Source organism: Diadema antillarum, unplaced genomic scaffold (assembly GCF_040938485.1).
Source record: "Diadema antillarum isolate AM-2024a unplaced genomic scaffold, OU_Dant_1.0 seq00000954_RagTag, whole genome shotgun sequence".
NCBI classification, from domain to species: Eukaryota; Metazoa; Echinodermata; class Echinoidea; order Diadematoida; family Diadematidae; genus Diadema; species Diadema antillarum.
In genome coordinates this window covers 72,826-98,980 of record NW_027271802.1, presented here as the reverse complement: position 1 = coordinate 98,980, position 26,155 = coordinate 72,826, and the positions used below count along the sequence as shown (strand labels likewise).

The following is a 26,155-nucleotide window of genomic DNA, read 5'->3' as shown; positions in this document are numbered from 1 at the left end:
CAATGGCTGATAACCATTGCTCTGTCTGGCATTCAAACACAGAAATTTTCCCCTGTATTTTTTTTTACTCAATGTAGTTTTCCGGAATGCAGCAAATAATAATACATCTCTGACAAGATAGAATTTTTAATTTGCAATGAGCACCATCATGCCATTACGTGATTTCAAGTAGAATGTATTGTTTTTCAGTCAGATACCACGACGGTCCCAACGTTGGAGTGTAGTACGCCTTCCTCTGATTGTACCCCATCCACTCTATGACGGGAGAGTCACGTTTCTGAGACAGACATTGAATACATAATATGAAAAATGCCAAAACCACATATTTGCCATTATTTTCTTCTTCTTCTTTTTGCTACATGATTCTACATTAACCCACTTTTAATAATTTCTCCTTCTTTTTTTTTCTTCCTACCACCAACTCATCCCGCCCCCCCCCCCCCCTCTAATAAAACATGAAAAATGGTTATGGTTTTCAATGCTTGATAAACTTCCACTGACTTTTGTCATATTTTCCAATGGATGTGAAAACTTGGCCACCATGTCACATCACAACACAAGATGCACATTCTTCTCTTCCAAATGTATCACAATTACCCACAGTATCCAAACTAACTGACCTCAAAATCCTTAATTGGCCAATTCATAAACATAACATCACTGTCAAAAAGCTCTGAACTTTTGTCAGATTATATAACAGCTGCCAATTATTCAATCAGATAAAATGAGTAATTTTTCAATGGACACAAACCTTGAAAACTATACAAAATAGTGTGCACATTCAATTGCACACCTGCCAAGAATATGACACTGGCAGATGAAATCATAATCAAAGCCTTGCAAAAGTGTGCAACATTGTTTTATTAGGAGCGAATTAATTGCGAGTGGTTTGATGGTGCCGGCAACAGCTGTGCTCAGATGTTCAAATCATTTTTTGTTTCCCATAATACTAAATCTCGTCGCCCTTGAAGGAAAGTACTGTATGGTAGGCAGGGCTTTTAAATGAGCTCTTCATTGTTCTGTTTGTCTACTTGTTGGCGTGATTATGGTTTGTTGTTTCTTTTCTAATGGATATTTACTGGATAGATATGATGCATGTGAAACGGAGCATCTCAATATTATCCATTCTTTTTTTCAAATTTTGCCTTGAGAAGAAGAAATGTTTGAATTCTGAGAACTCAGCAATCCAAAAACAACAGATCAGAGATTATGAGGGTAAGGTTGGCCTAGCAGTGAAAAATACAAGAGTCATAATAATTGACTCAGTTGTTGGTAGGAAATTTAGAAGGATGACATTAAATAGGCACCTAATCTTCATCAGTCTTAAGTAATGCAAAGTCCTCCACTAGTGCACTTATTTTCTAGTGCATAAAATATCTCACACTACTAATTACATCTTTTGAAGGAAAATCTCATTTCATCTATTATTTTGCATTTAGATGATATTTGGAAGAAATTCAAGAAGTAAAAAAATGTATCATATTATAGGGGTTTTTAATGTGCAAAACAAATGACAATTTGTACATTAGCTGTGGTCAATATGACTCTTCAGTGAGGTCCCAACAGGGTGCTACATTGACTTATTAGCATTCTTTGGGCAGAATTCCCCTCCCCCATATATTGTATATCACATATGAATATATATCATATATCAGATATAATATCATATACCTCAAAGCTACTTGACAAGGTGCTCTGAAATCCTTGACACAACCATTTAGTGATATACAAGACTGAAGTTTAGACAACGACAAGAAAACATGGCCAATGCAAAAAAAAAAAAAAGTTTTGATCACTGACTCTGTATGGTCTATAGTGTAGTTTCTCTCTTTTCTTGTCTACTTGAATCTAATACTGGTAGTGTTCCTACCCCATCCCCATAAAATAAAATAAAACAATGTAAAATAAAATGTGGATGTGCTACAGGTTTGTTGTTGTTCTTGTTTTTGTTTGGGGTTCCAATCCTGCCCAGTGCATTCATTCTTGGACAAGGCATTTTAACTACAATGTTCCTCTTGACCAAGGTGCATAAAAAATAGATACCTTGCAACATTGGGGTGATGATAAGAGCAGGGTCTTCAGGTAGAGTGGTATTAAAATTAAACACTGAAGAGTCTAACCTGGGCAAACAGTCCATATTATAATCATCATAGCCAATATTTTGGCATTCACTAAATCCATATTTGGGGGTTAATTTCTACTTTACGTGCAGTGGACACGGCATATATGACATCCTGGTATATGGTGTTGGATTTAACACACAGAATCACTTCCTGTACCTAATACAGAGTTACAGAGTGGACTTTTGAGCAGGTACCTTGATTCTTAAGTTCATATGGGAACGACAGCTACAGTATACAATATATTGTATGGGATATACACATACGTCAGAACACACAGCTCATTCCCTGAAAACACACGTACGGGGACAGGATGCACGGTGAGTTATTGAGTTTATAAGGCCCATTTAATGCAAAATTTGCGCTGAACTTGCACACTAGTCTTGGTTGGCACTGACTGCTGGTTTGGTGACTCCTATTGTGCAGCCCATTGTAGAGGTGTGATCAGAAAAGACTGGACTACCACTGCAAAGCTAGTGTCTTGCAGTCATTGACAAAGTGTGATTGCTACTGTAGCTCTCTCTCTCTCTATCCCTACAGTGTACGCAGGAAAACTGATAATTGGTTACTGTAAAACACAATATTTTCACGGCATGAAATTTTCGCGAACTGGAGCCCACGGCCTTTTTCGCGGCATGAAATTTTTCGCGAGTTGCCTCTAACATTCAGTTCGTATAGTGTAGACAAGAACTTTCGTGTGCATTTTAATTTTGCGAATCTTGGCTCTCGCGAAATTAAAATGCACGTGAACATTCCTCGTTTTACAGTAATTTAAGTCCAGGTATCTGGTTGTTTTTTTGTGAGACAAAGTATAAATAGTGATTTGCATTTGCAGATCTCAACGGTAAGTACACTGTAAGCACTGTCCGAGTGAACACTGGTACCAGTGGTCAGTCAGCAGAACCAAAAGGACAAACCTTCAAGATGATACATGTTGTACCAGACAGGGGTACAGAAGTGCCATTGCCAAGCTGTTTTTTTTTGGACGAAGCCAGCTTGAGGACGGTCAATGACCTTCACTAATACAGAAATTATGTGTCAGAATATCGCCAATTCAGGGTGCAAGCTTGGGAAACCTCCTAGCCACGGGCGTTGGCATCGCACAAATGTTCGGATCTACAAACTGCAAACCAAGGACAATACATTTATGAAGCACTCGGACAGAGTTTGCACTAGCGCGATCTCAACAACTAGCACTGGCCGGTAGTCTAGTGGACACTGACCGTATGATTGGTCAGTCGGCAGAACTGAAAGGACAAACTTTCGAGGTGACCATTTGAGGCAACATAAAGCTGGACCATGGAATTACATGATATACAGGGCAAACACCTTCACTCCCCACCCCCCCCCCCCAAAAAAAAAAAAAAAAAAGGAAAAGAAAAGGGTGATTGAAAATAAGGGACTTTATTCTCTGGTTAGAAGTATGTAAAAATGATTTAAGACAACAAAGATGATATAAGTATTTAATGAAAATACAAACATATATCGACAAAAGTTGCACAATAGCACAAGGTTCCAACACCCTTTATTGGTATTCTGCTCTACATTATACCTGTTGTACTTCATTTGGCATGCACTAGTGCTGCTGTCATAAACGACAAACATTCTCAATTTATGCAAAATAGGCATGTGTGAATTGCACAAACTGCCCAAAGCTGTGAACACAGCTTGCACTGCCACAAATCGTACATGCATGTCTGTGATGTAACAATCGAGTATGCCAGAAGAAGAAATATGTGCCAATGCACAGAGCGCTTGGAAAGGCCAGGGTTTTAATTTCCAATGGATTTAGTTAAACTGGACGTCTGTCCTTTGTCATACTGTTATGCGCCCATGCAATAGGAAAGAGAATACCGGTAGTGATTATTCCTTTCTTCTACCCCCATTCCTTTAGGTCATATTAAGGGATTATTGCATAATCACTAGAATATTCAATACAAACAGATAGTTAAAATAAGAACACAAAAAACATTGATAAAACTCTCCTTACGCAAATCTTCTTCTTCTCCACATGGCACAATATGTCTGGTTGATATCATTTCCCAACTTACTTTGTAGTGCTAGTCAACTGGGACAAACCTCAAGTGGTTGGTATCTTTTGCTTATTTTCTGTTGTAAGTTGGTATAGTCTAGTAGGTGAGTAGATCACTTCACTTGGTCAACACCCTGCTCTCTGCTATCTATGGGCAAGTGGCTCAATAGGCTAGTAGGTTTTATCATCAAAAATGGTTTGACAGTAATCCGATTAATGTTATGTAATCACACATTTTTGGATATCAGTCTTAAAGCAAAAGAAAAAAAAAAGAAAAAAGAATAAAGGGCCTTCTGAGGAAAAACCTGAAGAATGATACTACTTTGATCTATACTAACTATTTCAACCTCAGGAAAATTAAGTCATGTGACCTTGCAGAGAATGGCTAGGTATCATATGCTGAGCATGATCATAGTGCTTGAAGATGATGACTTTGTGCAACGGATACATTTATACAACTTAATCTTTCTGATTTTACATGTACATGTATGTCACAATTTAAGAAAATTCTACTAAAATTTTTGCATGGATAGATCAATGGAAGACTTCTGAGGCAATAACATCAATATGTCCACCAATTTGAATATGTGCTTGTGAAAACATGTGATATTTCAACTTTCCATAACTATTGTTTTAGGTCAGATTTTAATGAAACCTATGCCCTTCTGTTCCTCTATGTTGTTTGTTTGTTGTTGTTGTTGTTGTTTTTTTTTTTGTTTTTTTGTTGTTGTTGTTTTTTTTTTTTTTGGGGGGGGGGGCCTCTAAAAAATCTATTTACATTGTGTAAGCTACTTGTGTAACTGGAATATGGTGTTGGTGTGGAATCGTGCTTCAAATATCTACCACTACCCACTACAAACAGGGAGGGTATAGTTTATAATTCATCAAGATGTCTATAGCACAACACAGAAAAAAAAAAAAATTATGTAACACAGGTACAGCCAGACCTGATGGATTTGAAGTTTGATGTGTGACTGCTCAGCTCAAAACCCACCAAAACTAGGCTAAGATGGATTTCAACTTTTCTACATAGTTAGAAGGAGTAAGCTCTAAGCTTTTAAAATGACAATTAACTTGTTAAAATCAGGCTATTATAACCTATTCAAACAGTGACTGAACTAAACCAGACATAGGAGGTGCAGTTTCATACAAAAAGAGAGGAAAGAGGATTTAGAGATTAGGGTCAATCAAGCATGCTGTGTAGTCAGTCATCTATCAATGAAATGGTATACTCTATCTCCAAGTGAAAGCAGTGTCTGTCCAAAAATCTAAGGTCCAGAAAAACTGGTAATATTTAGATTTCAGTTTTGTTTTAAGCCACCAAATTTTGACAGTAGACAGAGAAGAGATTACTCTCCCAGATAAGACAAACTTAAAAGGGATGGTACAGTATCGGTGGAGAGAAGAATTGGGCTTATAACTTTTTGCGAGATACCAAGAAAAACACTTATGAAATAGTACAGACCATACAATTTTAGGAAGAATTTAAAGTTTATTTGATGAAAATTGGGTTTGGAATGACTGAGACATCAAAAAACAAAGTAAAACAAAGCAAAACAAAGAAATCGTTATAAAAGGTGGGTCCCACACTTTATTAGAATCGCTCTGTTTTGGATATCTCAGCCATTTCAAAACCAATTTTCATCAAATAAAGGTTGAATTCCTCATGGAACCTCTTATGAAATATTTCATAAGTGGTTTCTCATTATCTCACCAAAAAATGTTAGAAACCTGAAATTAGGTCTCAACCAAAACTATAAAATCCCTTTAAAGAAATGGAGTCAGTCAATCCAAATGACACATTTCGGTCCATTATAGAGAGAATTGTAATCTGCAACTTCTTTGTGGGTTTTGAGCTGGGCGATCGCATAAAGACTCCTGTGCCAACATTTTTTTTTTCTCTCTCTCTCCCAGCAGTCTGCTCTGAAGAAAGTGCTGTCTGTGGTTCATGGCCAGAATTTTTCAATAAACCGGTACATTCGCATACCACACTAGTACCTGAAATGGGCTTTGAGCTACAGTTGCACAGACAGCATCAATTTTTGTGTTATTTTGAAGTGATTGCAATTTGCAGTAAGTACAGTGTTTGTTTCATTTAAGAGCCAATCTTTCAGCAGCTTGACATGGAACTGGGTCTTAAAGAGTGAGATCCAAGTCAAAGGGTTCAAGGAATTACCTCTAGCTTTCTCTTAAGGGAGTTCAAGAGATTGGCTCTAGCTCTATCAGATAGAGCTAATCCCTTGAATTTCTGATTCTGCCACATGATATTAAGTGGAAAAAATGGACACCCTTTCCATCTCACACAAAACACTTAGTTCTATGAAAATAGCTTTGAGCATGAACACTACAAGATGATATAATTTTAACAGCTGCTTTACTGCATGGAGTGTAAAGCATCCATATTTCAAAAAGATTCCCTTAGAAAAGAGGTGCAGCTCTGAGACACAGTAGGCAGCTTTATGTGTCTACTGAAAAGCCTCGAAATCATTGTGGAAAAGAAATAATATTTGGCAGTTTACTTTCAGGTGAACATGTTTTATGAAATAATACTTCTTTTATAGGCTACATATAATGTGTATCTTTTCATGCCATGATTATTTCTGGCAAATGGAATAAACCTCTTTTTCATTTTTTTTTTTAATTGGTTCTCATTTGTTTGTTGGTAAATGTAATGGAACCCTTTTCAATACTTCCATTACAGTGTAAAGTGGAGGTGTAAGATGAAGGACTTGGGGGTCATATACTTGTAGCTTCTTTCTTTTAGCGATACCATACTTTTATTTGGAAGGGCCAATATTCTATCATTACACAATCCTCACTATGTTGTATAAATGACCACTCATGATATCTACTTATCACTCTGTTCACCACATACACAAGGGTTTAGTCATGACTAAATGCACCTCCAGTCTCAAGATAGTCATGTATAGAATTTATTTCTTCAGACATGTATACTTCATATTGCAATTAATTGGTGCTATTATCAATTCTTAATGGGACCTCCAGGCTTTGAAAGATTTTTGCCTCGAAAAAAATTGCACAAGGCTTGACCTCCCATGCCAAAATTCTGCCACATGCAAAAGCATATATTTTGTAGGTTTTATCTTTCTGCACCAGGAGTGTCACTGTGTGACAAACACGGCGCATACAAAGACTCCATTATTATTATTATTATTATTGTTATCATTACCTCAGCCAAGGGAGGAGGTTATGTTTTCTTCGGTGTTGGTTTGTTGGTTGGTTTGTTTATTTGTTTGTTTGTCCATGTGCAAAATAGTTCAAAAAGTTGTGAATGGATTTGGATGAAACTTACAGGAAAGGTTGAGAATGACACAAGGAACAGATGATTACATTCTAGTAGTGATTCAGGAATTTTTATGGAATTTATGAAAGATTTTTTATATTTTGGCAGGTAGGGTCAATGAACTTGGGAGTTCAAGCTGGCACACATGAGGTTTGCATGTGCGCACTAAAGTGCGTGCTCTGGTTTCTGCTAGGGTGAGGGCGAGGTGCCGCACAGCTGAAAGTTGATGATATAAAACACAAGGCTTCTATATTGGGAGAGTGGGCTATTTTCAGCATGCATTTAATGAGTGGAAATCACTGATCTCCGTGGAAGAACAATATCAGCAGTGGAAAAACCCGCCTGGTGGAGGTCTGCACCCTCAGAGTGCTTTTCTAGATATTATTACTATTAATATTATTATCATTACTACTATTACTACATGTAGCCAGTGGTTGAATTTCGGATGGTGTTTAAAATGATTGCATTATTGGGGGCGAGGGGGGGGGGGGGGCTTGCTTTTTTGTTTTTACTTTAAAAGTATACCAAATATCTGTAGCACTGCTATGATTTCTGTTAAGACGTATCATCAAAGATTTATATGACTTACATATTCAGTGTGCAACTCCTCCTTGTTTTATGCATTTTAATGACTTCAGCATTCTTTCAACATTTATTGCTTCTATTAACAGTTCTAAATCACCGGGTCCATTGTATCGATAATATCAAAGCATTGCCCCCCCCCCCCCCCCCCCCCCTTGCACCTACAGTAGGTATGGATGACCAGCTGTATCATCACGCATGTACCATGTAGTGGGTGTGACTGGGTGCACAGAAGGGCCTAGCGATATATCTTTCTGATGTTATGTTAACTGCATTGAGTGATATACAATACCATTACAGAGCGTGTTCTTTTGATAAATATAGACCTTGATGTGATATACGTTAAGAAGTGGTATAGAGATCTATCTATCACATATAAAAAACAAACAAAGCCCTTGCCCTGTACCTGGGGTACCTTCTAACTGTGATTGGCACAAAACACACATTATCAAAAGCATTAAATTTAAGTTATATTCTGTCTTTATGTAGAAATCTCTTGAGTCAATCCAAATTGATGTCACAGGCCAGCTTATTTTCAAGAAAGTAAGTTCTGTACTTCTAGATCTAATTTAAAAAAAAGGGGTAGACCAAAAAGGAAATAGAACGTGGCTAATGTGGATGAGTTAAGGAGCTTCCAAGGGCTGCACATTGCATGCATTTTGTGTGTCATAAATAAGACCAACCAACACAAAAATGAAGGTGTGGGGATGTGAGGGCTAAATTTCTAGTAAAACAAACGGCAGGGTTGTACAACACCGAACTAGATCGAGAAGCACCGCTAGACCACTTGAAGCTTTGACTTAAACATATAGCATTCAAAAACAATGTGTCTACGAGTAATTCACAACCAAAATCACGCATATTTTCAACAAGACAAATTGCACATGCTGCACGCATCTCAGGTCGAAGACCGAACGAACGAAATAACACACAGGTCTGTATGGGAGCGAAGGTTTTCCGGTGTTTGCGTAAATTCATCGGTCAAGACCCGAGCATGTAGGCCGGTGTATCCCGGCGTCGGAGCTGAGGCGTCGTGGACGAATCCATGAACTACATCCTGAGACACATAACAGTCTCAGCAATATACTAAATGTCTTGAACCTGCAGAAAACATACCTGCCCCGTAATCCCTGTGATGAGAGCAACCTTTCGGTCCCCACCGTTGTGATGCGACCCATTTTCAGCCATTATTGATACGAGAGTTTACAGTGTAGCGATCAAAACACAGCTGGGTTTCACTTCGTCTCTCCGATCCAAACGTACGCAACAACTGCCCACACGTTGTAGAGTAGGAAGCGAGCCGAAGCGTTGACTAGCAGTATGTGAATATATTGGGAGTCCACGTATTTGAACCCCTGTGTGTGTATGTGTGTGTGCCCGGTGTGTATGCGTGCCGTGGTATGGCCCTACCTTGGTACAGCGCACCCCTACTCTGCGGGGTGTGTGTTGAACAAGTTGCATTGGTGAGTGTGAAGCGCGAGCGTACACACAAATACTCGCACACAATACACACGTACACGTGCGACCTACTATTGAATGAATATTCATGTTTGCGCGCGGCTCGCGCGCCTTGTTTATGACGTCACGGCATACATTGCTATATTACCATAATATCACCATACTATTAAAAATGGACGTGTCGAGGCAGGTCAGAGTCGGTAGCGTACCTGGCTATTACGTCATGGTGTATCCTAGCCCAGAGAAAAGGCCCTGTCGGCACCCCAACCAACCGGCTGCTTCCAGAGGATCATAAAGGGGTGGAGCAACGATACAAAAACATTTCATTCACGGCGTTTTGGTGGCAAACACGACTAGAGGAAGACAGGAATAAACTAGATTGAACAAATTTTCGCAGCCAGCAACCAAGCATAGATTATCATTTGCAATACAGCAGTGGATCTAGAGGGACCCGAGCAAGGGAACGGCTGCAATCATGAACGAGTTTGGAATAGGGAAATTTCTTGAACCTCTTGGATTGATACAATATGCTGAAATATTCAAGATTAAAGGATTTGACGTGGAAACAGATATATGCAACATCGACGAGGAAGATCTGACTGAAATGGGTATCGAGGACATAGAGCATCGGCAGCTCATCTTACACGCAGGTACGTGGTGATTTCATCCCCCAGCTTTTCATCAACAGCATGCTTACATTCGGGGGGCGTGGGGGGAATTCCTTTTGCTCACTGTCATCAACCATGGCCTTCAAACTGGAGCTAGTTCTAGGCGGCAAAAATTGAACGCAACATCTTTTTCGTGCCTGCCGATGTTGTGTGTACTGGGGACCTATGCAGCACTGGGCTGCGCTTAGCAGTAGATTTCCGAAGGAAGCGGTGATCGTAGCATCTTCAGCTGCTACGAATTTCCTTAAACGTCATCAGCATAGTCTAATGGCAGCCATGTTGAAAAATATATGACCAAGGAAGAGCTAAAAGTGTGTCAGATAAGTTAATAGATCACACATGAGTCTGCAATGTTTTTCTCTCTCGACTGACTTCATATTTCGTCTGTGTCTGTCGTGTGTCTCTGTGTTGTGAATATTGACTTGCATGTAATGCAGGAAATCAACGAATGCATGGCCTTAGCAACGTATATTGTATTGAATCAAATGCCGGGCTGGAGCGAGAGACACTCACGTGCACTATAGCGCGCATTTGAGGCGCGTGTTCTATCGGCAGCTACTTGTACGATTGCGGCTATTATGTTGTAGAATATAACACTCTCACTTTTTAATGAATATCTTCGAAAAACCAAGGATATTTCCAATTTTTTCGCGTGCACTGGATAGATAGACATGTACTCCGCGTGTTGACATCTCAAACGTAACGCGTGGGTGATTTTTGGCCGAACTTGTCCGGACCCGTCCGACTTTATACCCCTGTTGACGATACAATGTGCAATGTTCGGCACCCAGTTTTTGAAGGCAAAGGTATCAGAGATATGTCTTAGGAAAGTTAACGAATTTTTCTAGGTTAAGCATTATTTGTCAACAATCTTTATATCATACAAAAGCTTAGAAACTTCTCTATCTGCCCATATGACGGACGGGCCGATTTGCCTCCTATTAGCATATTTAGATGGCTAATTCTTAAGACTTGGTGAACAAAAATCAGCTCGAAATGGCTGAATATTTTGCCGATTGTATAGTCAATTCGTCACCCCTCTGTTTCGGTCTAAAATTTGGGTTAAAATCGCCGGTTTTCCCTATTATGCGCACGCCGTATGATTGTGCCGATCAGGGGTCAAAAGTTCAACCGAAATTTCTGCCTCTGTTTGGGACTGGTCCTTGTCAATCAGCGTGGAAAGATGATGAGAAATAAGGTAGGAGAAGTGATACGCGTTTCCTATTCGGTAGACCCGTGCGTTCCCGGGTTTCTCTCCTCTTTTTCTGCACTTACTCCCGCATTAAGCATCTCGTTCTGCCGCCGGACACCGCCTGAGAAGGGCTGCTCGTCGGACGGCCAGCGACATGCAGCTCTTGGGCTCCAATGGCCTCTAAAACTTTGTACAAACGCTGCATTGAGCTGGACAAGCACGGCATCCACATTGTATCGTGAGGTTCCCTTCAAACCTAGCTGCTGGTTTCTCAGCTCAGTATAACTCTTCCCCTGCCAGCATCGAGACAGAGTCAAGTGCAGCCTTACCACTTGTTTTTGGTGGGTTCATGGAATGGCAATGTTGGGCCAAACTGTGCGTAGACACAATGGGTTAAAGCATACATTCTGTTTCCATACTAAAGCATAATCATTCACTAACACATCTTGTAATGCAGTTTTCTCTCTTGGAGGCAAAGTTCTGGAAAGCTTGAGAGATAAAAAAATCGCACTTCTCCGATGGCAGCCATATCAACAAGTAGCTAGATCTGGTCGTTTGAATATGGATGTCCGGTCCGACTGTAAACTCACATCGACACTACTCGGTTACTCTTTCACGCGCTTCCTTGGGTTATTGCGCTGTTCGAGAATAATGCCGCTAAGTTTCACGATTCCGCTGGCAACTTCCTTATCCTGGTTTTCCCCGAATGAAATTCCAGCATGGCTTTAGGTGACTGTAGTTTTGATGTTGCAAAACTTGGAAGTTTCGAAACCCTTCGCCTCTACCACGCACCTCTGTTGGGCATATACCCCCCCCCCCCTTTACAAACACAACACAATTGAAGCAGATATGTTTTCGTCGCTGACAAAACTTTCAAAGTATTCATTCTTATATACTAAGCGAGCTTCTATTTCAGCCGTAAATCCTACAATCATTTTGTTCGAGTACCATCCCTAAATCGGCACCAATTAGCTGCAAGAAAGTTGTTCTTATTTAACAGAGAGAAATGTCAATTAACACGTGTTCCTAATCCATTTAATACTCCTGAAACATGAGGATAGATCACTCCGTCAAACACAAAAAGTTGCATTTTCTTCCGCAGCAACGACAGCGTTCACGAATTTGAGAAAACACCACCAGAGTGCTAGATACGTCGTGAAGGGAAAAAAAATCACGACATTTTAGTATGATCTTAGGCAACCATCATCATTGTCGGGCTAATATTGAAGCTCATTTACTCAAGCAAAATAGAATGCCTAAAGTGTTCATCAATCCCCTTCCCTTCAAATTTAGTCCGCGGGATTTCGTGAAACACCATGGTTTCAATATTGATATGTTTCTTGTCAGATGTCCAGCGAATACATCCTTGCCTCTGCGTCGTCTGCAAAACCGCAACGAGCAGATGACTCATTTAGGTAGCTCCAAGTATCTTGGCATTATAATTAGGCAGAGAGAGAGAGAGAGAGAGAGAAAGAAAGAGAAAGGGAAGAGAGGAGGAGAGAGAGAATATATACAAAGACATGGAGAGGGTGAAACAAGTGGAAATTGAAATGTTCAGCGTGCACATTCCTGACGATTTCTGTCGCTTCTCCTTCGACAAAGATGCATGTGCGAATTTTCGTTTTGTCGGGAAGATATCAAAATTGGCAGCTGCTGGTATAGTGGTTTTCAGCCCTCCTCCCACCGTAAGCTGACCACGCTAGAGCCCGATCTTGTTTGCTATGCAGATGTGCAAACACATTCATTCCATATAATATGCGACGAAATGTTTGCTTTCCATCCAAGGTTCATGACGAAAAAAAAATAAGCATCTTCACGGAGACATTCACTCTTTGGTCAGCTTCCAATGAAATAGAACAGAAATGTAGCTCAGATTGAGAGCCGTCTTGCCATCCTCCGTGTGTTGTCGATGACGTATTAAGTCTTATAGAAATCCAGAAAAACCGCAGAATTCGGAGAATCGAGAAACACGACATTTGCGCCTCACGCGTTCCTCCTACCTCTCCTTATTCGGAGATGGATGTCGATGGGGTGAAAGGAAGAGTGTTTGTCCGCCACAACCAACCGAGTATATTTTTCTGTTTATCACCAGCAGCAGACGATGATGCAGCCATCTCATTCTCAAGCTATAAATGGGTTTCCAGGAAATCTCCATCAATGCCCTGCCTCTATGACAAAGATCTTGAAAAGAAAATATAGCGGTGTATAGAAAAAAAAAGGAAAATGAATACAAGTGTATTTTCCTTGCCTTGTCGAACTTGCAACAGATCTGGCCTTTTTCCAATTCTGTAGGTTTGAACTTCTCTCTGAGTTACATCCAAGCGAAATTTGTCATTGATGGAAGATGAAAGATATGAAATCAAAAGTAAAGCTTGGAAGAGATTACGGTAAAGGGAGAGAGAGACAGGGATTTGGGGAGAGCTGAATGTCAGATCAATGTCAATGTCAACTCAAGAGTCAATGAGTCACCCGGCGTGGCGGCCTAGGGCGACCTCTGAAAGCTGTCTAGGACATACTAGCCACGGCACCGCTTTGGTAGGAATTCCTTATTTTGTCCTCATAGCACGAAAACGTGGAGCACTCGTCCGCGCTTTGTCTGCATTAATCAATGTTTCTGTGTTCTTACAACGTTTCTCACGTGTCACATCATTGGTGCATCAAATCGGGTTCTTTTTTTATTTCGAGAAATAAAAAAGAATAACGTCCTTCTAGCCCTTCTCAAAATGTAGAGTGTTACTCAGGTGACATCGCAGTCACGTGACCAAGAATACTATGTTGGGAAACGCCATAGGAATGTCATATCAGATGGGTGATTGTCTTCAATGTGGTCGTGAAATGCTCCTTGCTTGTCAGATTGAGCTTAAAATAGAAAATTCTCTAGCTTGTTGCATTTTGAACGTGTCATAAAATGTTTTCCTTATAAGTTTCATACTCTGTCTCTGTCAGATTCTAATCTATTGTAAGATCGCCGGTATCCGACTTCGGAATTATATCTGCTTATTCTTTCGATAGTGACGCAGTTCAGATGATTTCGAAGTGCTGGCGTTGTTTGCTTAGATGTGGTTCTTTTTTGGGTAAGACCGTCAGGACGAATTTCTGTCGACGCGATAGAATTTCTGGCAAATTCTATGCAAGGTATCTTTGTAGTTGGTGGTGGTGATGGTGGTGTTGTAAAGTGTTGCATGCGTTCTTCGATAGCCCTCTGTTGCTCGTTGTGTTCACCGTTTTATGACTGCCGAACTTGGCACTCATTTTTAATTCATGTTCCCAGACGGGAATAAATTGACATTTACCCAGCGGTGATGGCTGCTTGGTCATTGTCTTCTACACGTGATTTATTTTAAAGCATGTAGTTGAGACATGATTTTGCGTGCGACTTCAACAAACCCTCAATAACTTCTTTTTGACGTAAACATTCACGTCTTCCTCATCAAAACAAGAACCAAACGCAGAAACACAACGCAATGATTCCTAAAAGGTAGCTCAGTCACTCGTCACTGAAAATATTTGCGTCTTCCCCTGCTGCTTTCCACTCCGTTCTCTTTACAAGATGTAAACGAACGTTCCCACCAGGGATTTTGCTGTTTATAGCCACAATACATCAATGGAGGGGTCTTCTTTTCTTTCTTTCTTTCTTTCCCTACCATGCGTCCAAATGCGTCATCTTCGTTATCTGATTACCAACACCACTGTCTGGTCTCTTTCGACGCTGTCAGCTTCGCGTCAAAAGAGTTCATCGTGTCATCCCAGGCATCGTGAATGCCCCCGACATGGTAACCAAGTTTTGGCCGATGACAATTTTCGACAGACGACAATATTGCACCGTGTCAGTCCATATTGTGATTTGATGATATAACCTCGATCATTTTCTCCCGTGCTTAAATTTTGTTGCTGATTTTGTCTCGGGTGATAGCACACACACATACACCATTCTTATATCATTCGCGTATAAGTAACATAGCACCTACGCAAAATCATCCTCTTGGAACGGAGTGATCTTGATTAGCAATATATTATACTTGGTTTAATTCTGTACGCCCATGATCACCTTTTACCGCATCATTTTCACTGCATGATAAATTCCCCGCCAAGATGGGCATGTCATTACAGCCATCTTCACCTCTCACTGCTCTCCCGCTATGATATGCATGTATGCAGGGCCATGAGCCGTTCCTTCTCAGGGTTATGTATTAACCATGGCAGTATTTGCACATCCATTCATGTTCCGAATTGTCTGTTGATTTAACTCTATCTCTGCCGTAGCCGACACGTTTGTACACATTGCCAAAATGGCTCCGTGCCATGTTCAACTTCCGAGTATTTTGACACCAATTACTCAGCTGATGATTCCTTGAGTGAAATTTTCCTATTTTTATACTTTGAGGTTTTGCATTGGCTGTTGTTCTTCTCCTTTTCTGTTTTCAGTTTCAGCTGTGAAAGCCAAAAAATACATAAATAGAATGTGCGTGGATGCATTATGTGTGGCAGTTTTGTTTCTTTTCTTTGTTTTATCACAATGCATTTGGGAGTGACAGGACGACGTTTCTTGGGGCGATTCTGCTTCAAATGATCCCAGCTTTATCATTTTTTGAGAGACTTCAGTCATTTGAACTGTGCCCTCTTTTCCGCTTTCCTCTAAACCCAACATTCCTCATCGACTTCGCCGCGATCACGCAAACAGCACAAATGCCTATTCGTGCCGTCTGAATTAATCTTGTGGTTCGCATTTTGTATTGTTCAGAGAAAACGGCAGCATGATGATTTTTGACAATTTTTCCATCGGATGGCTGAAACAATTTCCAGAATACATTTGTTTCTTCGTTTCCAGTGACTTTGCATGATCACGGCAGTTAATCTACTTTGGGGTCTTACAACAGCGAATTTACCGTCAGAGCTAGATTGCGGCAGTGAAATTCGTGAGATAACAGGAAGGTAATTTTGTTCGCGCGTCGCTCTGCCGTGCTCCGTGTTCGGCGCTCTCAACGCCGGCATCTTTCGCTATCGATCCATCGTCAAACCGACATTCATGTTATGTGTGCACGGGTATATGAATATGTGTGCGTACGGGCAATCGCGTCTTTATGTAATGTGTGTGTGTGTGTGTGTGTATGTGTGTGTCGGTGTCTGTGTTGGAATTGAGTTGGCGTTGAACGTCCGCACATGCTCCCATCCGTCCGCTCAGTCGAATACCCTCCAAACTCCTTCAGCTCACCCACCCCCCCCCTCCCCCTCTCCGTCCTGAATCAGTCTTGTCAATATTTTCCTCTTTTCTTTGTGTGTGTGTGCGCGTGTGTGTGCGTGTGTGTGATAAATAGATAGATAGATAGATAGATAGATAGATAGAAAGAGAGAAGGGGTAGAGAGAGAGAGAGAGGGAGGAATAGAGGTGACATGGAAACCATTATTGTAGCTTTGAAGATTATTCTATGGACATTTATATTTTCGTGAAAAGAACTGAGCAGAAGAGTAATTTCTGCGTCCCTTCGCGGTTTCTAAACTCGGACAATACTGACTTCATTCTTTCTCTATTTCTGACCAGCTATTTTCGGAAGAAAATGTCTGTATTCTGTAGTCCGTGTTAACCTCAGTTGTGCTTTTTTTTTTTTCCGAATCCGGTAAGCTATGGTTGATACACTGTGTGTCTACCCCACGACGCACTGTGAAAGTAAGTGTCATGATATTTGATTTGATTCTGTGCAGATAGCACGTTTTGGCATACGAACATTAAATGCTGTACCCAAACATCATATAAAAAGAAGACACACGCGCAAGCAAACACAAATTAACTCCTTGCCTAATTTAACGTGTCATAAGTATTAGATTTATGACCAAAAAAAAAAAATACCATGTTTTTGATGCAACGAGTTAAAGAGAATGTTCAACGTTTGATACATCAAAAAAGTGAAAGCAGCCCGTTGCCGTGTCCGCGGTATAATGTATGAATGTGACGTCAGCGGCATGGGAGCACGAGATCTCGTAACATCAGAACGAGAGAACATTTTTAACCGTGAGTTTCGGATGAAAGGGTTTCCAGGAAATCGCGATGCCATAAGGACCGTCGTCCGCTGTGTCCTTGTAATTATGCTCTTTCACGAAGATAGAGACCAGTGTGGGATGATATCCATGCTTTAGAGAGCACATACACATCCACATAATCTGGCTCGTAATGTCGACCCCAAGTGCTGTGGCTGAATGAACTGCCAAATTGATATACTCCTCGGCTGTGAACGTTGAAGTGGGTTATAGGAAGGGTGAGAGCTATAGGTTGCGCATTAAATTGGGGACGTGTAGAGATTAAATCTTATCGACAGAAGGCGAGATAGATGGATTGACAGACTGACAGAAAACTTGATGAATAGATCAGAACAAAATTAATTGATTGGTTGAGTGAGTGAGTGATGTAAGAACGACTTCGAGCAGTATATTTACTCAACTCTGTAGGTTGAACGAATGATTATATAATACCAGTACACGACAAGTTCAATAATCTCGTCTGTGAGAATGTTAATAAAAAGACACGCAATCACATTACTCGTCGAATGAGTGAATTTGGTGGGTGGAATTAACCGAAATGGCTTGGTGTGTGATAGGAGGGTTGGTTGAACCACCTATTCATTCTTCGATTTTGAGAGGTCGACGAGACGACATGGGCAACAGACATAACAGGAAGAGATGGGGTGTTAGCGCGGATTAATCCTTTCAAGACCTTTCAAATCCCATTCGTATTGTATCCTGTGTGTATAGTTGCGTCTGGTACAGAGCGGGTTAAGGGGCCAGAATTACGCGCGCCATGTAACACTGCATTAGTAAACGACCACCATTTACTGTATAGAATTTCCATCGTGTTGCTGACAACAAAGCCCACACTGTAACTTTCCAGCAATTTGAGTAGAAAAAAAAAGAAGATACATATTAGCGTTTACCCAGTGACCTGCAACTGAGACAGAAAGTGAACAATTTTCGACAGACTTTGAAGAATATTTCGCAAGATACATACACGTGGTCATAACTGTAAGTCTTGTGGAAGTACTGTATGCATGTTTATATCGGTAATTCAAATGTGCACACTTGGTCATGGCAGTTTATTCGAGTCCAAACTCCACATACTGCGTTGTATGCTGCTGTCCGTCATGGGTGTGAAAATGAAAGCGAAGTCGAACAATTTATGATTCCTACTACGTTTAGACCAAAATCTATAGTTTGGCTGCAAAGCATTTGTTGACTGCGTTTTGTGTCCTGCAATGAATGGAAAACACTCCCAAAACATTTTAACTCTGAGTCTGTACTCTTTTTCTCTTAATGGCCTCCTCATGGCATTCTGATGTCCATTTTACACTACCAGATTTCTTTGACTCGTTGCGTTTATCTGGACCATGTAGCTTAATATGAAAAGGACTGTCAATTATCAAAAGGTATGTTAAAACTGGATTTGAATGTACTTACTCCAAGCCGTCTAAACGACAGAAGTTCCACTATACCTCCATTCAACTTGGCATTGGTGATGGTCCTTGCCCGGTAGACGAACTGAGGATGCAACTCTGTTAAAAGTCGCAAAACTGTCTTTCGAGGATTGATTACATGCTTGTGAAATTGATAAAATAATTCAAAACTGGACGCGCTTCCTCATTGCTTCTGTAACAAACACAGCACGTGACTTTGGGGGGGGGGATGGGGAGGGGGACTTCCCTATATAACATCTATTGCAATCGAAGCAAAGTATTTCCTCAGTTGTCGATTTTTGCGATCACTGTGCCTCCAGAATCACCATGACAACAGTGGTTAGCTATTCGCATTGCAATCGACACCGGTCTTTGCCATGTCCTCATGTTTATCCTTGCCACCGGGCGCGCCGGTACGGTGGAAGGTTAGGGCGCCCTCCTCTTAGCGGGTTCCCCAATACACCTGGTAACACACCTGGGGGCTCCAGGTACTTTTTCCACGCAGATGTCTTGGCGTTTTCACTGAAGCTCGATACCCTTTTTGGACAGGTCATGTACTCTCAGAGAGAAAGAGAAAGAGAGAGAGAGAGAGAGAGAGAGACAAACATACAGAAAGAGAGAGAGAGAGGGGGGGGGGGGGGGAGGGGAGAGGAAGATAGATTGACAGAGAGTTAGGGAGACAGATAGACAGACAGACAGACAGACAGACGGAGAGATAGACAGCGGGGGAAGAGAGAGCTGGTGCTTTCAAATCTTATGAGGAACTTTATAAGGTATCTTATCAGACAATAAAAAGTCTTGATTCTTGATTCTTTAACTTATCAAATGAGACCAATAATCAGGAGAACACTTGCTGCATGTTACCTCTTGACCGTACGTATACCAACTTCTAGCATTTAGTTTGAAAGAGTTCATAAAGAGTGTACACCAACAGTACGATGATATAATATGTACCATGTAGATCGTTAAACGTTGAGCTCATGTTACGCATTGTTTGTACGCACTTAAAACTGCAAATATAATATCAATCAATATGATGTTCATATCTCGCACACCCCCACTGTAAACAAGGAAGAAATTATTCTCAGTTTTCTTTCTCTTGAGTTCATGTGAGAGTACAGTCACGTCATAACTGTGGTATGTACGGTGAGGCCAAGACTTAGCCCGTAATGTAAGGTTTTAACATAAGTTAATGAGTCCAAATACCTCGGTTATTGCCATATAAAAGTGTTTTATCGCGACACGTGTCAAGTTAAAAACTAGTGTCTTATCACATATCGTTTGCGTCACGCATCGCCCGTGTCGAGCCCGACTCCGATAGATAAGGTTTCCATTACAAAGAAAAGGGAAAAAACGAGAGAGAGAGAGAGAGAGAGAAAAGGACTTTGAACGTGTATAGCTTGCCGGTCATACATCTCGCACACACACACGCACTCCTACTCCTACATACTCGACATCACGTGAAATTCAATATGGTTTGTTTTTCAATCAAAGTCCGTGGCCAACATGCGGGTATGTCCCGGCGATATTTTTAGACAGATGCTGGGTGCCGGGATGGTAGTTTCATTGTGCGAAATGGCGCATATAATAGCGTGCTTGCTTATGCAGGCTATGATAGGAACTGAACTAAGCAATGAGATAAACTGTCACCCCTTGACATAAACGTCTTTTTTGATTGCCAGGGAAAAGATGGGAATTTTTACGGGAGATATGAAAGTCGCGATTGAGCAATTATCCAAACATTTGTTAATGACGAATGTTCATCAAACAAAATGACAATTCATGAGTCCTTAATGGAGCCATAAATATCAGAAAATATTCCCATACATGGTTATGTGTATCATCAGGTCAACTTTAATCTGATTAATGATTAAATTCAACAATTCATATCAGTCGATAGATGGTACATTTGTTCAAAGTGTAAGTTCTATCACTTGCAACACTTGGGGAGCATAGGAAGAGGTGGGTGGGTATAGTTTTGTATATATGTATACATGTACATTATCTGTGTTTGTATGTAGTATGTGTGTGGGTATGCATGTATGAAATGTTATGTGTGTATGTATATTACGTATACATGTTTGTATGTTGTATGTATGTAGGCCTGTGCATCTGTCTATCTATCTATCTATCTATCTATCTATCTATCTATCTATCGATTATCTAACTTCGCGTGTACCTATCTTTCTATCTATCTACCTACCTATCTATCTATCTATCTATCTATATTTATCAATATATTTATCTATCTGTCTATCTTTTTATCTAACCACCCATCCATCTATCTATCTATAATATGATATTTATCTATCTATGCTTCTACCTGCATACTCACCTACCTATCTGTCTATCTATCTAGCACGTTCCTCCCATTTTTTTTACAAACCATGCTAAACAAATGGTATTCAAGTGCACCGATGCATATTGCTTCACTAATACTTGTATTTAAGTTAATTACTTCTAATCAGTTATCACATCTTAACAAAAATTTAACAACTCCGAGGTGTATGGCCGTTAGGTCCTTTTCTTTACATGGGTCACATTTAGAAAACATTTTATTGTGACTTCGCCATAAACTGTTTACCATCATTGGTTGGTTGATTCATTCATTATAGCTGTTGTTCTCCGCAAAAGTTACGATTTTTTAGCAATTTTCGGAAGTAATGTTGTACTGGTGTATGATGAAAAATGCTGATTTTGAAAACGTTAATGAATTATCCGAACACACACAGATCAATACGCTCCTAAAATTAAACAGTTAGTCGAATTAGACGTTTCCGATATAATTCCTCAGAGGGTTTTTTTCCCCCGACATCTCTGACAAAAAAAGAGACAGAGAGTAATGTTTATATTTTTGGAATATAGTGAAGCAATGATAATATGCAACATACATGTTGTCATGCTATTATATTTCTGTCTTTTTGTTCAATCAAACAATCTGTTGGTATATGATAAACATACTTGTATATATCTCTCTCAAAAATTTGTCTTTTACACAAATATATCTTCTTAACTTTGCTTAATCACAATTTGTATGGCATTTCATCGGGTAACGATGACGTAACACCCTTCTGATTGTTTTTTGTGTCTTCTCGAGTTCGGGCGTTCATATAATGTTCATACAATAAACGAATAAGCCATTTATGACCCTGGTTTATTTCGAAGGTCCAAACTACATGCGTTATGACGGCGGCGTTTGTTCCTGGTTCGTCTGCGATCTGTAACCCAAACGTACTTTGGATCGAGATGTTAACACGTGTCGCACTAGCGTTGTCGTCAATTTTGGAGTTCATGGTTCAAGTGTCTGTTAGTAGATACACTGTTTTGCTTTAACACATTATGGATAGGGTCAGTTTCGATTTAGCTCGGTTCCCTTCCGTTTATCTCCGTTTAATTCAATTTCAGTGTCATTTTTCTTGTCTAATCTACGACGGAGATTTATTTTGGCGTAACTTCAGTTCTTTTCTTCATCGCCCTCAAGTCATGTCCTTCTCCTGCTCTTTCTTCTTTCTCTTCACACTCTTCATCTTCTTCTTCTTTGTTTCATTGTCAAGTGCGGACCCTTATCAACGTTATGTGAAGTATACAACTGTATTCCACACTCTGTTAATCTTGAATCAATGGCGTTATCTTGGTAATGCATCATGCAATCTTGATTGGTATAAACTTGAGAGTGTGAAATGTCTGCTACCAAATTAGGTGACGAACTAACATGTTCGTCAAAATACAGTCGTAAATAGTTTGGGATTTGGTGAATGATCTGTACTCATGTCCACTACTGTCTGTCTGTCTGCTTCTCTCTCTCTCTCTCTTTATCTCTCTCTCTCTTTATCTCTCTCTCTCTTTATCTCTCTCTCTCTCGCTCTCTAAAAGGTTGAGATGTGCCATTGAGACCAAAGTTAATTCTGTTTTTGCATATTATCACGTTTTGGCAAATCTCAGTACGAGGTACCTTTTTAAGCATACATACCCTGTGATGATTGGCGTTGAGTCTCACACATGCCAAGCGCTGACCTTATAAATGTGTTCTGAACAATGAAACCATTTCATTTGCGGTCAACCTCAATATCCTTTGAATAATAGAGGCTAGAGTCAGTTGACGTGCCAATTTGGAATCAGGTTGATCCGGGCCATAAGCTGTTCAAAGACTCGAGGCGAGATCGGGTGGTCACGGCGCACGTGAGGGGAAGAATGCCAGACGGGTGATTCACAACACGAAAGTGAAAGGGTTGTTCTTGAATGAAAGACTGATATGTGACCACAAAGATTTTCATGATCGAAAAGGAATGTTTCCGTAACAGTTTTTTGTTTTCTTCAAGTTTCATACACGGAGCTCACAGATCGTCGTAGTAGCCTGCCATTTTTAATTTTCTCGGCCATGTCGGCTGTGACGCTATAATATGCCATTCGAGCCAATCTGAAACTCCAAAACGCCGAAACTTTTGTGCCTTTCGGCGCACCTCCGTTAACTCTTTTTCCTCCATACAATGATTCCCTAAACACAGTGCGAAAAGTACAAAGTACATAATAACGCCCTTTGTACATGTACCTCACAGACTTAAAAAAAAGAAGGCGTTACACAGGGTTCCTGATAACAAATGTAAACATAATAGAGAAATATTCTGTATCAACTATAGGGTTGTTCAGAATAATTATTACGATCGCTATCGATATTGCGAAATAGTTATCTTCTCATTTGACAAATTACCCCCTTCTTGATAAAGCAAACAAAGCTGTGCTAAACCCCTGATCTTTCTCTCTCATTTCCCCACCCCCTCAAAACTGAAAATAAAATACAAAAATATCAAGAAATGTTGTGCACTAGAGAGAAATACAACTCTTGGATTTTCCTACGCAACCGTCGGCTGACTCATTCGTCACCCGGGACACATGCGGGAAGAAAATGAAAGTGAAATTCGTCACGAGACATTCAAAGAGAGGTGAAAACTGTGAAGTTTAAAAAGAAAATTCACCCACCAACGCCCCAAAAGTTTGCCGAATGCACATGGGAAGCATGGATCTTCTTAGGAGCAAGATGACAACATCTCTGACCATAAGATGTAGATTTCTTACCTGACTTTACCTTTTAGTTTGTCTGCTTGTTTGCCACACACGCTTGTTTTCCATACGGGCGTCGCACTGATTACAGTTACAATATGGGAAGCGAAATTAGAATAAAATATCAAAGAGGAAACTATGAATTGTTGTACTATATAGTGTATCCCTGCCATCAGTTCATTCTTTATCGTGTGTTGTTGTATTCTAATGTTGTAAATCGTACTGCATAAGTCGTCGAGGTGCAGCTACAAAAATGGCTTGCTTCTGAGGTATACTCACGGGTCTTGAAAACGCCCGCCACATTTCATATTGTTGGCATCAAACTGGTGTTCAGTTGATATTTCGACGTCACATTAGCATTATCAAATTAATGTGAGTAGCTATGCAGGATAGAAGATGTTCCTTCTCTTTGATTTTGACTTTTTACATTAGGTGCTTAGATATTAAAAGCTCAGTGATTTCCTCAAAGTAATCACGACATAATGATTTGTTGTTGGTCTCGTATACATCATGCACTATAGCTTCTTTGGGCCGATGAACATGCAGATGCAGTTGAGTAGGATCTCGGCATTCAGATTCTCAACTGCGCGGGAATTATAAAGCCGTACCAAAAAAAAAAAGTTAAAAGAAAAATATTCTACATTCGGGGGGAGGGGGAAGGGGGAGGGAAGGGGTATATTTGTCACGTGATCACATGACAGCATTAAGAATGATTCGCTAAGAAAGCCAATGAGTGCAGACCGTCTGCTAAGCACGTTAACCCCTACGATTGCCAAATTGGTGGCAAAATGGACAAGTGTGGAACGATAATTTGATTGAAGGAATGACTGAGAGATTTCTATGCAAGCGTGGATAGATAGACATTATAGATAGAGAAAGAGCGAGAGAGAGAGAGAGAGAGAGAGAGAGAGAGAGTTTTTTTGTAGTACTTATTAATAGGTAGTTCTCAGTTGTCATGGTGATGAGTACCTACGGGTTTCTATTTCCGCTACATCACTGGGTTGTCAGAAACCACCGCCAAAAATAATGATTTTTTTAAGGCATCTCGTAGATCTGCAAGTGCGAGTCTTCGTCATATTCAAATGTATTATACGGTATAGTGAATAAAGTCACGCGACATGAGACAAACAGTATGGTCCGTATCAGTTGGATGTATTACGTGTGGGGGAATGCACCCTACAAGCACTGCTTTTGTAGCATTCCTTCCCATTTCCAGCATTTCCGTATATACTTGAAATATCATAATAAGTTTGTTTATCTATCGATTTTGATGAAACCTACATACCATTCTATACTTGTTTGATGTATTGAGGCCAAATTAGAAATGGTGTCGAAATGCACTTCAAGGCAACTTGCACAGGGACACTAATGTAAAACCAGATATTTTCGCGTGCGTGAAACTTTCGCGAGGAGCCAAGATGCGCAAAAGTAAAATGCACGAGAAAGTTTTTATCTACAGAATGTACAATGAATTATGCTCGTAAATTTTTCATGGTCGACAATTTGGGAAAGCTTCATGCGGCAAAAAAAGTCCGTCCTCTTTAATTCGCAAAAGTTTCGTGGAGCGAATGTCTCTGGTTTCCCAGTACACTGTTGTCCGCTGGTCTCAATACCAGTATTTTTCTTGTTGGTTAACTACGCCATGTACGCGGTAAATATCCAATTGTTAAATGCAGTCCCGAGGATAAACAGTAAGTTGTATCGACGTACATACAAACGTTCGGTATATAACTCAATACACCTTGTGCAATGCGTTCAATGTACATGCATGTATAGTTATGACTTGTGTATTTAATCAAATTTGGATGTTTCCAGGTGAGTTTAGAATGGTGGCGAATGTACTCCAATACCTCGGCAATTTCCATATCTCACTCCTCTTGCGATTGACGCGCAGTCACATGACTTAGAAATCACCTGTTTCCAAAGTGATGGGAAAAGTTCATACATAATCAAAATCACTATATTGACGTCACATTACGTGAGTGCAAGGAATTGGAATAACAAAATATGAAATTGAAGAACCTCTGGAATCATAAGAAGAATGAAGATGAATACAAGTTGCATAACCAATAGTTTTCCATAAAAATCAAGGTACTCACAGACAGTGTGTAATATTTTTTTTTTTAAAGTAACGTCTTCATTTTATCTTATGGAGAGTGTTTGAATCGGCAGAAGAGGCGTGCGATATGCTATATCACACGGGAATGAACTAAGTGAAATATGTAATGAGTTTTAGAACGAAGAAGAGGAAGAGGAAGAGGAGGAGGAGAAAACAGAAGAAAAGGGAATAAGAAGAGAAAGA

The 26,155-nt window shown here is 40.2% G+C and overlaps 2 protein-coding genes across 2 annotated transcripts in view; one reads left to right on the top strand and one right to left on the bottom strand.

The window, feature by feature from the left end:
* The window catches only part of LOC139741806 (GDP-mannose 4,6 dehydratase-like), a 103,487-nt gene extending 94,008 nt beyond the window's left edge, over positions 1-9,479 (bottom strand). Inside the window, 1 exon segment of the mRNA XM_071652391.1 lies at positions 9,155-9,479. Coding sequence (XP_071508492.1) covers positions 9,155-9,226 — 72 coding nt within the window. The 5' untranslated portion in view covers positions 9,227-9,479.
* Positions 9,480-9,682: 203 nt separating this feature from the next.
* Positions 9,683-26,155, top strand: part of LOC139741805 (ankyrin repeat and SAM domain-containing protein 1A-like) — a 37,830-nt gene continuing 21,357 nt past the window's right edge. Inside the window, exon 1 of the mRNA XM_071652390.1 lies at positions 9,683-10,146. Within this exon, the coding sequence (XP_071508491.1) occupies positions 9,972-10,146 (175 nt within the window). The 5' untranslated portion in view covers positions 9,683-9,971. The remainder of the gene's footprint in view (positions 10,147-26,155) is intronic.